This window comes from Chiloscyllium punctatum, chromosome 5 (assembly GCF_047496795.1).
Source record: "Chiloscyllium punctatum isolate Juve2018m chromosome 5, sChiPun1.3, whole genome shotgun sequence".
NCBI classification, from domain to species: Eukaryota; Metazoa; Chordata; class Chondrichthyes; order Orectolobiformes; family Hemiscylliidae; genus Chiloscyllium; species Chiloscyllium punctatum.
Genome location: NC_092743.1, coordinates 28,166,409 through 28,179,432, shown reverse-complemented (window position 1 = coordinate 28,179,432; position 13,024 = coordinate 28,166,409). Strand labels below are relative to the sequence as shown.

Below are 13,024 nucleotides of genomic sequence, written 5' to 3'. Positions count from 1 at the left end.
TTTGTAGGCCAGATGTTCATACATTATGGACTGCCTGTACATCCAAACCAACTTCCTTTCCCTATCTTCCACAAAAACTAAGGCTTTGGGTTTATAATGAACTTGAACCACACTATATCTTTTCTGTGAGTGCTTCACCTGAGTGAACATAGCAAAATTAATAGTCAAAATTAGAGTGGTGATGGAAAAGCACAGCAGGTCAGGCAGCATACGAGGAGCAGGGAAATTGATGCTTCAGTAAAAAAGCCCTTCATCAGGATTCCTGATGAAGGGCTTTTGCCCGAAACGTCTATTTTCCTGCTCCTCGTATGCTGCCTGACCTGCTGTGCTTTTCCAGCACCACTCTAATCCTGACTCTAATCTCCAGCATTTGCAGTACGCACTTCTGCCAGAGCAAAAATAATATTCCATTCCCCAGTATTGATGTTCCTCACAATGATCAAGGCATAAATAATTTGGTTTTACTTTAGTCATGAATCACTCACTCAACACGACCAAGGTAGACTCACAAAGTCATCAGCCTTTGCATTTGCTGAGTTATGAATAAAATTAATCCATATGTTAATGAAAAATTAATGAAAACCCCTGGGGTGCACTTCACACTAACTAATACAAGAAACAGCAGGCACAAGGGAGTGATTAATTTTCCAAACTCATAGCTGGGAGTCAGGAACCATTTGCACACTAATTGATATCACCTAAACCTACAATAACACTGCCCACGTGTGATTATTCTTCTTCACTCATTATTATACAGATCTCTCATCATTGCATGGAATGGTTCTCATAAAGGGGAAATGGACTGTTGTAGGGGGCACTCGGGATTAAACTGGCACAAGTACGGGCATGCAAGTATCTGAAGACATTCGTTGCATTTGGCTCTACTCAAAATTATGAGTTTCTGTCTGAGGAGCCAATGCAGTGCCATGTTTATTCCAGAGGAAGCAACCAACATTCATCTTTTATCACGTGGAGATAGACACATGACAGTTAAACAATAAATAAAAGATAAATCAGAATCTCCTACTCAAGTTGCTTCTCACAGAAAGCCTTTGCTCAATGTCTGTATGCATTTTAAGGCAGGAAAGTATTTTTAGATAGGTTTAATCTGAAATGTAAATTATTTTTCGTACTATTTACAATACAATCATGTTTTTCACATGGGTTAATAAATGGATGTTTGTAATCAAGAATCAAAACTGACTCAAGTCAGTGCTTTCTTACAAGAAAACATCTGAAAATGCTGGAATATTTTGGGGTGCTCCGAATGAGGAAGAGAAACTTGGGTGCTACTTGAAGTAGTTTAGACCTGCCACCAGCAAAAACTTTTCCAGGAACAGTTCAGAGTCAAGGACGGCAATGTGAGCTGCCCGTCCAATCAATGCATTGGCGGTGTTTGGCAGTGCATGGAAAATATCATAGCGTATCAAAGTGCAGTCCTCAGTCTCTGTCACCGGCCGAAGGAGATTGTTGATCATTTCAGTGTAGACAGAACCTGTTCCAGCAGGAAAAGGAAACATTAGAAGAAAAAGAAATGTATGATATTCACAATAGAAATTGATATTTCAAAGACATACGATTACTTGCGAGCCCAGAATTTGAATATTGCTGTAATTGTGACACGTTGCTGAAGCTTTTCTACCTGCACTCATCAGGACAAATGCAAAGAATGCCCGAATTCAAATGACCTTACCAATTAATAATACAGGAGAAAAGGGTGCTGATTGGCTGACAAGTTGATTCTGAATGGGTCAGCCATTGCAATGGAAGAAAATGATATATTTTCAGCTTCAGCTGCATAAAGAAGACCATAAAGAAGACATGGGAGTGGAAGTAAGGCCGTTTGGCCCACCGCGTTGATTCTGCCATTTAATCACGGCTGATGGGCTTTTCAATACCATTTACCCGCATTCTCCCCGTAGCCCTTAATTCATTGCAAGATCAAGGATATATCAATCTCTGCCCTGAAGACATTCAATGTCCCGGCCTCAACTGCACTCCGTGACAGTGAATTCCACGGGCCCACCACTCTCTGGCTGAAGAAACATCTCTTCATTTCCATTCTAAACTGACCCCCTCTAATTCGAAGGCTGTGCCCATGGGTGCTCGTATCCCATCTGACGGAAACAAATTCCCAGCTTCTGTGGGATACGCTATGATATTTTCCACGCACTGCCAAGCATTATCTTGTAAGTTTCTATTAGATCTCCCCTCAACCTTATAAACTCTAATGAATACAATCCCAGGATCCTCAGCTGTTCATCGTATGTTAGGCCTACCATTCCAGGGATCAGCCATGTGAATCTCCGCTGGACACGCTCCAGTGCCAGTATGTCCTTCCTGTGGTATGGGGCCGAAAACTGGACACAGTATTGTAAATGGGGCCTAACTAGAGCTTTACAAAGTCTTAGTAGCACATAGTTGCTTTTACATTGCAACCCTCTTGAGATAAATGACAACATTGCATTTGTTTTCTTAACCACAGACTCAACCTGCAAGTCAGCCTTTAGAGAATCCTGGCCTAGCACTCCCAGATCTCTTTGTACTTTGGCTTTATGAATTTTCTCACCATTTAGAAAACAGTCCATGCCTGTATGCTTTTTACCAAAGTGCAAGATCTCACATTTGCAAAGGAAGGAAGAAAGGAAGTAACAAAACAAAGCATAAGGAGATACTTACCAGTCTGTCTGTCTTTTAGTGCTGTCTTACACATTTCAATCCGGGCAGAATGAAAAGGAACATATCGATCCTGCGTTGACGCCACAAGCATGACATTCTTGAAGTACTGCAGCCCTACGTCAAAACAAAAGATTTATAATTAGAAGTTTGATTCAAATAAAGCATTTGGTTTTCCAATTATTAGAAGTTCTTACTTCACTCATTTCCTTCTCAGTCTCACTAGGTCTACTGGTACTGAGAAGGATGATCATGACTAACTCCCATATCTGTCAAAAGCAACAATGAGCTCAGTAACAAGAGTCTAATGCAATCCAGATCTGTGAGAGGAGAAATGGAGTTCTGGGTTCTAAGCAAGCCAGTAGGATCTGTGAATTTAACAGAATCCAAATTGAAATCTGTGAGCTTTCATCCACTCAGTTAACTTGCAGGAAACACACATTATCAGAATAAACAAGCTTAGTTAATTTTGCTAGGGACAAAACTGCACCTGCTGGAATCCAAAGTAGACAGACTGTAGGCTGGAAGAACACAGCAAGCCAGGCAGCATCAGGAGGTGGAGAAGTCAATGTTTTGGGTGTAACCCGTCTTCAGGGCTGAGGGTGGGTGAAGGGGAAGCTGCGAATAAAGGGGGTGGAGGGGGTAGGGTGGTGAAGAAGGGATAAGTGAAGACAAACAGAGGCTACAACCTGGTTGGTCAATGGGAGGAATTAATCCGGTTGGTGGCAGGGAGGGATGGGGGGGTGCTGCAAAGAATGTCGGGGGGTGGGAAGGGAGTTATTTGAAACTGGAGACCTCAATGTTGAGTCCTCCGGGCTGTAGGTGTTGTTCCTCCAATTTGAGGTTTGGTTTGTTGTGGCAATGAAGGAGATCAAGGATGGTCATGTCGGAGAGGGAGTGGGAAGGGGAATTAAAATGGGCGGTGACTGGGAGGTCCGGTCGACCCCTGAGGGTCCAGTTGAAATGCTCGGTGAGCTGATCCCTAAGGTTATGCTCTGTCTCCCATGATGTAAAGAAGGCCACATTGGGAGCACCTGATGCAGTAAACTAGGTTGGAGGAGAGGCAGGTGAACCTCTGTCTTACCTGGAAGGACTGTTTGGGGCCATGGATGCAGGTGAGGGGGGTGGTGTACTGGCAGATTTTGCATCTTTTCCGGTTGCAGGGGAAGGTACCGGGGTGGGGTGAGGGGGGGGGGGGGGGGGGGGGGGGGGGGGGTTGTTGGTGGAGAGCGTGGTGCAAACCAATGACTGGTGAAGGGAATGGTCCTTGTGGAATTCAGAGAGAGGTCGGGAGGGGAAAGATGGTCTTAGTGATGGTGTCCAGTTGAAGTTGGTGGAAGTGTTTAACAATGATGATTTGAATGCGGAGACTGGTGGTGTGGTAGGTGAGGGCAAAGGTGACTCTGGTCTAAACACGCCCCTCCCAATGCAATAAAGAGCAGTGAAGTGAATAGAGATGATGCAGCGGAGGGCTGTCTGGATGACAGAGGGAGCAAAAGCACGTTGTTCGAAATAGGTGGACATCTAAGATGTTTGGGTGTGGAATGTCTTCTCACCCGAGCAGACACGGCAGAGGTGGAGGAATTGGGAGAATGGGATGGAGTTCTTGCAGGATACTGGGTGGGAGGAGGTGTAGTCCAGGTAGCTATGGGAGTCTTTTGGTATTCTTGTAAATGTCCATCTGGAGACTGTCGCCGAATATGGAAATGGAGAGGTCAAGAAAGGAAAGGGAAATAGACTAAATGAATTTGAGGGTGGAGTGGAATTTGTGAGCGAAGTCAATGGACTGCTCCAGTTCAGCTTCGGTACTGGACGCGCATCGATGCAGTCATCGATGTAACAGCGGAAGAGTTGAGTTACAGTGCCTGTGTAGGTACTGAAGAGGACCTGTTTGACACAGCCGACAAAGAGGCAGGCATAGCTGGGGCCCATTGGGTGCCCATGGCCGCCCCATGGATTTGGAAAACTAGAAGGGAGTTAAAGGAAACATTGATGAAGATGAGGACCAGTTCAGCAAAACGGAGTACAGTACTGAAGGAGGGGGACTGGATGTATTTGTTAGAGAGGAACAGGCGGAGGGTATGGAGGCCATCCTTGTGGGATATGGATGTGTATAAGGACTGCACGTCCATAATGAAGATAAAGCGCTGGGAGTTGGGGAACTAGAAGTTACTGAAGAGGTGGAGGGTGTGGTTGCTGTCGCGGACGTGGGTGGGAAGTACCTGAACCAAGGGGGAGAGGATGGGGTTGAGATAGGAAGAGACGAGTTAGATGGGCAGGAGCATGCCGAGACGTTGGGTTGGCCGGGCTGACTGAGATAGTATGTTCATGGGTGGCTGACAGGTAGGGTAGTCAGTGGACTGGGTAGCAGCTGGCTAGTTTGAAGGTGAGGTACATTGGCAGCTAGATAGTGTCATTCACCCTTGTCCTCACCTACCATCCCACCAGTCTCCACATCCAACGTATCATCCTTAAACACTTCCACAAACTCCAAATATGCCCCACCAAGAACATCGTTCGGTCTCCCCAAAGATGTGGTCTTCTGTACTTTGGGGATACCGAACGTAAACTTAAGGAATGGTTCACTGAGCATTGTAGCTGGGTCTGCAGGGGCTGACCAGACCTCCCAATCACCGTCCATTTTATTTCCCCTTCCCACTCCCTTTCCGACATGACCATCCTTGGCCTCCTCCATTGCCACAACGAACCATAAATTGGAGGAACAACAGCTCATCTTCCGCCATGACACCCTACAGCCCAGAGAACTCAACACGGAGTTCTCCAGTTTCAAATAATCTCCCTTCACATCCCCCGACTCCCTGCCCCACCCCTCCCTCTCCCTTCCATTCCTCCCTACCACAACCGGATTCATTCTTCCCATTGACCAACCAGGTCATATGCTCTACTTGTCTTCATCCATCCCCACCTCACAATCGAAACATTGATTCCTCCACCTCCTAATATTGCCTGGCCTGCTGTGTTCCTCCAGCCTCCTGCCTGTCTACTTCAGTTTGTTTTACTGGCTGTCAACCATGATGGGCTTTATCCCACCTGATTCACTGCAATTGATGGACAAAACATCTCCTGATTTTCCAATAGTTACTTGCAATAAATATAATTCGCACTCAGTGTTGCAATCCACGAATATCTCTGGTTTAATCAGTACAATGCACTGACTTGTCTCGATAATTGTGGCTTGAGCAACATCCAAGAAGCTCAATGCATGCAAGGATGAACTAACCTACTTGACCAGTCCCCCCACCTAGATGAATAAAAGAAATTCATCAAACTTTGAACACATCTTTCAAACTCACAAGCTCTATTATCTTGAAGCAGACACATAGAAACGCCACCAATTTCAAGTTTTCATGTGAGCCACACGCTGTCCTGAGTTGAGACTCTTATCAACATTCCCTCTCTGTTGCTGGCTCAAAATACTGAAAGTCCCTTCAAACAACAACGTAGGTTCATTGCAGTAATTTTGGAAGCAAGCTCATCTCCAGCTGCTCAAGAGCAGGTAGGGATGAACCACAAATCCTCGCCTTGTCCATGATGCTCTAATCCCATGAAAGAATAAGAAAAGGTTGGGGGACTTTAACTGGGTCAAAAGTAATGATTAATTTGACGTCCTTGATCTGATCAACATCCAATGTCTCTGGCTGGACAGCAAATGTACAGGATGTTACATGAGGAGAATCAGGTTGGGCATCTCTTGTATGTAGGGGAGACAGTGGCGTGATGGCCATGTTGCTGGACAAGTACACCAGAGCTAATGCTCTGGGATCAGAAGTAGAAGTCCCTCCCCTTCCCAGGGTGGCATTTAAATTCAATCAATGAAAATGGAATTGAAAGCTAGTTCCATGGTCACCAACACGGAGGCAATCCCCAATTGTTGTTTCACTAATGCTCTTCAATGGATGGAAGTATGCCCCTTACCCAGCCTGGCCGACATGTGACTCCAGACCCACAGCAAAATGGCTGACCCTTGAAATGGCCTAGCGGGCCACTGAGTTCAAGGGGAATGAGGGATGGGAACAAATGTTGGTGTTGGTAGTAGTGTCCAATGGAAGAATAACAGGGTTAAAAAAAAAGCCCTCCTTCGGTAAATAGGTTGCTTACAATTGTTCACACATGAAAAGAACTTGATTATGGATGACTGTGCCCTCAGGGGCTGATTCAGTCATGAAAGAGTTTTCAGTAAAGGACGAATACAAATCAGGAGTAAGGATTAAAAAATCCACACACTGAATGCACACTTTGACTGATTCATAAGGAGCAAAATATTGCTTCAAAAAAGTGAAATGACTGCAAGCATTGAAAACAGAATGCATATCACGACATTGTGATATGATGTCATAGAATCCCAACACAGTGTGGAAACAGGCCATTTAGCCCAACAAGTTCACAATGACCTTCCGAAGAGTAACCCACCCAGACCCAATCCCCTACCCTATTATTCTAGAATTACCTCAAACTAATGCACCTAACCTACACGCCCTAAACACTAGGGACACTTTAGCATGGCCAATTCACCTAACCTGCACATCTTTGGACTGTGGGAGAAAACCTGCGCACCTGGAGGAAACCCACGCAGACACACGAAGAGTGTGCAAACTCCACACAGTCACCCAAGCCTGGAATTGAACTTGGGTCCATAGCACTGTGGGGCAGCAGTGTTTACCATTAAGCCACCATGCCGCCCAAATGCCTCTACTTATTTAATTTTGCATATGTGTTGGTACAGAGCCGACTGAGTCATAGCCTCTAACTCTTTCACAGATCAGCATTGAAACAGTAACTATTTACTGAATGAGACATTTAGCTCCCTATTGTTTGGGACAGTGTGCATTGGGCCATATGGACAGATGATATTTTCTTCACATTTTTGGGATTTTTGACATTTATGCACTATGAATTGAGTAATTTTCAGTGGTTGCACAGTACAACCACTGAAAATGGCATCTCTGGGTATTTATATTTCGCGAGGCTAGTGCAACACTTCTACTTTCCACATCACCTTTATGGCCACTTAAAAGACCTCTTTAAAGTTTAGTGCTACTATATACCTAATAATGATCAGCTTTTTGTAATGCCCTGCAGATGCCTGCAATGGGTTTCACACAGTCCAAAATTATTTTCACTTTGCACCCACATCAGTCGATAGAAATAAAAGGAAGTACAATGTTCAATTGATTTCAGCAATTAAATTCCTCTGAATGACATTAATTCCTAAATGCTCAAACTCAGCTCTGAAGGAAGAAAAACATCAAAATATTACTTTTAAACATTATGTATTGTGAAAATTTCAAGCTCCTTGAGCAAGCAATGTAAAACAAAATATTTTCAGTTTGTGTACAGACGTTGAAACCAACATTACTGATAAAAAGTAATGATTCAAGAATTTGCAATCTGCAGGCACCTTGGGCAAATACCCAGTCTTTGCTTTTGGGCTTTAGATATGAACGTCACAGGATTATTTAACTGTGGGGCAAGAAAGTTTGAAATGAATCATGTTCGAATATCCTTAGAATTTTCTGCTTTAATGTTTGGAAACAGCATAATTGTTCTTGAGAAACAGAGAGATCAAGCAGATCATTAAATATCTGACTCACTGGAGACCTTATCATTCAATCCTTAATTGTAAAATGCTCACGTTTACCACTAAAGAATTGCTAAATGAAAAGCTGAAGTTGCTGGCAAAGCTCAGCAGGTCTGGCAGTGTCTGTGGAGAGAAATCAGCGTTAACATTTCAGGTAAAAGTTCTGACGGCGGGTCACTCAACCCCAAATGTTAACTCTGATTTCTCTCCACAGACACTGCCAGACCTGCTGAGCTTTGCCAGCAACTTCTGCTTTTGTTTCTGATTTACAAAATTTACGTCTTGAGAAATGAAATAGTCTATTTCACTCATTCATTTCCTTTTCTTGACTTTTGCCTCATTTATAATTCATGACTCTATTTAAAAATAAAACATCCTTAATCATATTGCTTTTAACTCTTCTTTTTTCTTCTTAACTGACCCACAGCGGAGTTAGGACTCAAAAACGACCTGAACAACCATTTTAAGTCAAATACTGTCAAGCTAGCAGTGACGCAATGTCATCCAGTTTTCACCTTTAGTCAACATTGTCAAAGTAGATCATTCATCTCATTGTTGGATAGGGAATCTCACAGGATACAAATTGGAAGCTGAATCTGCAATCTGAAAGAGCAACTTTCTAAGTAAATCGTTATTAGGCATGTTCTTTGAGGCGTTTCAGAGAACAGTAATAGTGAAAGCCTTTTCTGGGTTTATGTCTGTATGCCTCGATTTTTATCCTGACAGTGATGAACATTGGTAAATTTTATTTGAAAAGTCCTCTGCTGGTCCTTATTCAGCTGGCAAGGTACAAATCAATAAGCAAAAGCTGAGATCAAATTGCCAGGAGCTCTGAGAAAATTGAGATTGCTTGTTCGTCTGTACCATGCACGCATCACAGAAACTTGAGGGCTGTTCTCAGATTCATGATACAACTTCAGATGATTTCACATCCCATATTTCAGAATAGAACACTTTGTACTTGGTTATCAGCAGTAATGAGTTTTGTCTTGCAGATTACATTACTTCTTGCCGAACTGCAGTTAATAAAGCCGTCATCACAACATTTACAGGGGCACTACGACTTGCAAGAACATCTGTTTCAGTATTTTTGACAGATGTTGGTACTTTGTAAGAAGCTACTTAATATTGGTGCATATGCTCATTAATAAACACAGCTGCCAACAACATTGATCTCTTTAAATCACATAAATATTGCACATTTTTCATGGTGACTTATGCTTTTAATAGTAATTTGGATAGCAATTTTATTTTGCAAGCTTTTTGTCCAAGCCGACATTTCCAAACAATACTTTGCTCAGGATTACTCTCAGGAATGCTCCAATACTGGGTTGAGCCAAAATCCCACTAAATATTTTTAGCAAGTGTCCTGGTCACCAGCTCCATTCTCCTCACTGAGAATAGTGTGAAATCACTCCAGACCTTGGTACCATGCTTAGAGGCATAGAGTCATAGAGATGTACAGCATGGAAACAGACCCTTCGGTCCAACCCATCCATGCCGACCAGATATCCCAACCCAATTAGTCCCACCTGCCAGCACCTGGCCCATATCCCTCCAAACCCTTATTCTTCATATACCCATCCAAATGCCTCTTAAATGTTGCAATTGTACCAGCCTCCACCACATCCTCTGGTAGCTCATTCCATACACACACCACCCTCTGTGTGAAAAAAATGCCCCTGAGATCTCTTTTATATCTTTCCCCTCTCACCCTAGAAAAACCAGTGGAATGCTAATGGAAAGTTAAACATGCACCATCTGGAATCTAATTGGTACAACATTTCAGATTCAGAGTAGCGAAAAAGTATTGGAAACTGCTGGCAAACTCAATCTAAGGCTTAGCTTGAAATATGTTTAAATGCACAGCTCAGCTCACTATTTAGTTAATCATTAATATCTGCTATTCTGTGATCCTCTCTGATATCTATTAATGTGTGTGTAATCACACACATTTATTAATTTTCCAGCCAGGTTTAAATCACTGTGGATAAAACATTACAATGCTTCACATGCAGGCTTGCAGAGGGGGAATTGATGAGTGGGGCAGAAGTGGGTAGCAAGGAATTGTAAAAAGTCTTTGGAACACACCCAGCCTGGCCTTCCGTCCATCTCGACCTTGACATACTTTTAGTCAAATGAAATATAGCCTAGCTTGGCCTACCTGCCTTTGCCCAGATTGAGACCCTTACATGGTCCTTCCATCCATCCGAAGTTCAGAGTTAGGGATGTTCCCTGCTCTTTGCACAGTGTTCAGCACTATTTCTGACTCCTCAGATACTGAAACAATTCATGGTCAAATAGTAATAGATAATATTCAGGCTTGGGCTGACAAGTGCCAATAATAGCATTATACCATGACCATCTCCAAAAAGAGTGAATCTAACCATAGAGTCATAGAGATGTACTGCATGGAAACAGACCCTTCATTCCAACCTATTCATGCCGAACAGATAATCCAACCCAATCTAGTCCCACCTGCCAGCACCCGGCCCATATCCCTCCAAACCCTTCCTATTCATATACCCATCCAAATGCCTCTTAAATGTTGCAATTGTACCAGCCTCCACCACGTCCTCTGGTAGCTCATTCCATACACGTACCACCCTCTGTGTGAAAAAGTTGCCCCTGAGATCTTTTTTATATCTTTCCCCTCTCACCCTAAATCTATGCCCTCTAGTTCTGGACTCCCCGACCCCAGGGAAAATATTTTGTCTATTTACCCCACCCATGCCCCTCATAATTTTGTAAACCTCTATAAGGTCACCCCTTCAGCCTCCGACATTCCAGAGAAAACAGCCTCAGCTTCTTCAGCCTCTCCCTGTAGCTCAGATCCTCCAACCCTGCCAACATCCTTGTAAACCTTTTCTGAACCCTTTCAAGTTTCACAACATCTTTCCAATAGGAAGGAGACCAGAATTGCACGCAATATTCCAACAGTGGCCTAACCAATGTCCTGTACAGCCGCAACATGACCTCCCAACTCCTGTACTCAATACTCTGACCAATAAAGGAAACCATACCAAACGCCTTCTTCACTATCCTATCTACCTGCGACTCCACTTTCAAGGAGCTATGAACCTGCAATCCAAGGTCTCTTTGTTCAGCAACACTCCTTAGGACCTTACCATTAAGTGTATAAGTCCTGCTAAGATTTGCTTTCCCAAAATGCAGCACCTCGCATTTATACCTAGGTCATCACCAAGACGAACGTGTCCAAAACAACAGCAAAAATGGCTGGCATCTTTAATCTAAAGAAGCATCCTAATGGACTTCACAAACATGCTATAAGAGATAAATTCCCAGAAAGTCTCATTAACAGATATCTGGGCTAATGTGAAGAACCTTTAAGTAGTAATTCAAGGATTGAAAGAGAGTTTGGGGCCTTGGAAGCTGAGAACGCAGCCACCCATGGTGTGGCAATTAAAACCAGGGTTGCTTAAGGGAACAGAATTAGAGGAGAGCAAATATCTCAGGAGTTGTGTGGGAGAAGGAAATTACAGAGATAGCGAGTGTTGAGACAACAGCAACAGGGATGATTTTAAATTGGGGGTGTTGCTTAACAGAAGCCCCTATGGGTCAGTGAATGATGGGCAAATGGGACATGGTACAAATCAGACAGTGGGCAGCAAAATTTTGAATGACCTCAAATTTAATGTGTGAGAGGCCAGGAAGAAATGCATTGGAATGGTCAGGCCTAGAGGTAACAAAGGCTTCAGACATTGTTTCAGTGGGTGAAATAAAAAGTCTTATTGAGGGTTCAGGTCTAGGATTGGAATTGCAACTCAGAGTCAATAAGTCTGTGAACTGTTTAGTCCAACTTAACATAGCTACAAGTTAAAAAGTGGGAATCGGTAACTAGGGCATGGAATTGTACGAGGAGCTGAAGACAATATTCCTATTATTTAGCTTGAGGAACTTCATCCAAAACCAGTTAACAGCCAAGCAGTCTGATTATTTAGAGATGAAGGAGGATGACAGATAGTGGTCAAGAATAGCTTGGTGTACCCCATATTCATGTGAAAACTGATTTTGCCTCTTGTTACTGTTGGCTTTGGCTCACTTTTTCTGTTATCCAGTTAGAGGATGTGGGCCTGAAGAAGGTAGCGTTGAAGAGAGATTTTGAGAATTTCTGCAGTGCATCTTGTTGATGGTACACACTGCTTCTCCTGTGCGTCTGTGGTGGGGAGAGTAAATGTTTGCGGATGTGGTGGCACTGGACAGGTATTAATGCAGGGGGTAGTGTGGCAATCACATAACATCAAAGGGAAAGTATTCTTAGCTTCAATACAAACTTGATATTTGTCATGATCCTGGCTGCTCAGGCTATGATATACTGAGTGAGAGATTAATCCATGGCCACTTCATCAACACGGATGATCACCCTGAACTGAAGCTGTAGTTTTTCCTGTTATTTGAGAGCAGCTAAAGGTAAGCTCGATTGTAAACGGTCATTGACTTTAATTGTGTATTCACCTACATGCCCTTGATACCATTTTACAGCATCTGTGATCAATATCTCAACTCTTCACATCCTGCTGCTAACTTGGTCGTGTGCACAGGCATTAATTACTATTCCCTCTTTTTCTCCCCATCTGCAGCTTGCCTTGGCCCTTGGCTACACTTGAAAGGGGTGACTGTTGAAGGGGTCTACAGAGACTGAGCCTGGGTCTACAGTTATAACTTGAATGGTGGAGTTGATCAGACCCAGAGAAAGCAAGCAATGTTTGGCGTGGGAGTTAGTTTATT

At 43.3% G+C, this 13,024-nt stretch overlaps 1 protein-coding gene across 2 annotated transcripts in view; it reads right to left on the bottom strand.

Moving 5' to 3' along the window:
* Nucleotides 1-309: 309 nt before the first annotated feature.
* The window catches only part of fam135b (family with sequence similarity 135 member B), a 367,782-nt gene continuing 355,067 nt past the window's right edge, over nucleotides 310-13,024 (bottom strand). For both annotated transcript variants that reach the window (XM_072569977.1, XM_072569978.1), the window contains exons 19-20: nucleotides 2,680-2,793; nucleotides 310-1,495 (exon numbers count right to left, since the gene is read on the bottom strand). In XM_072569977.1, the coding sequence (XP_072426078.1) occupies nucleotides 1,290-1,495; nucleotides 2,680-2,793 (320 nt within the window). In that variant the 3' untranslated portion in view covers nucleotides 310-1,289. The remainder of the gene's footprint in view (nucleotides 1,496-2,679; nucleotides 2,794-13,024) is intronic.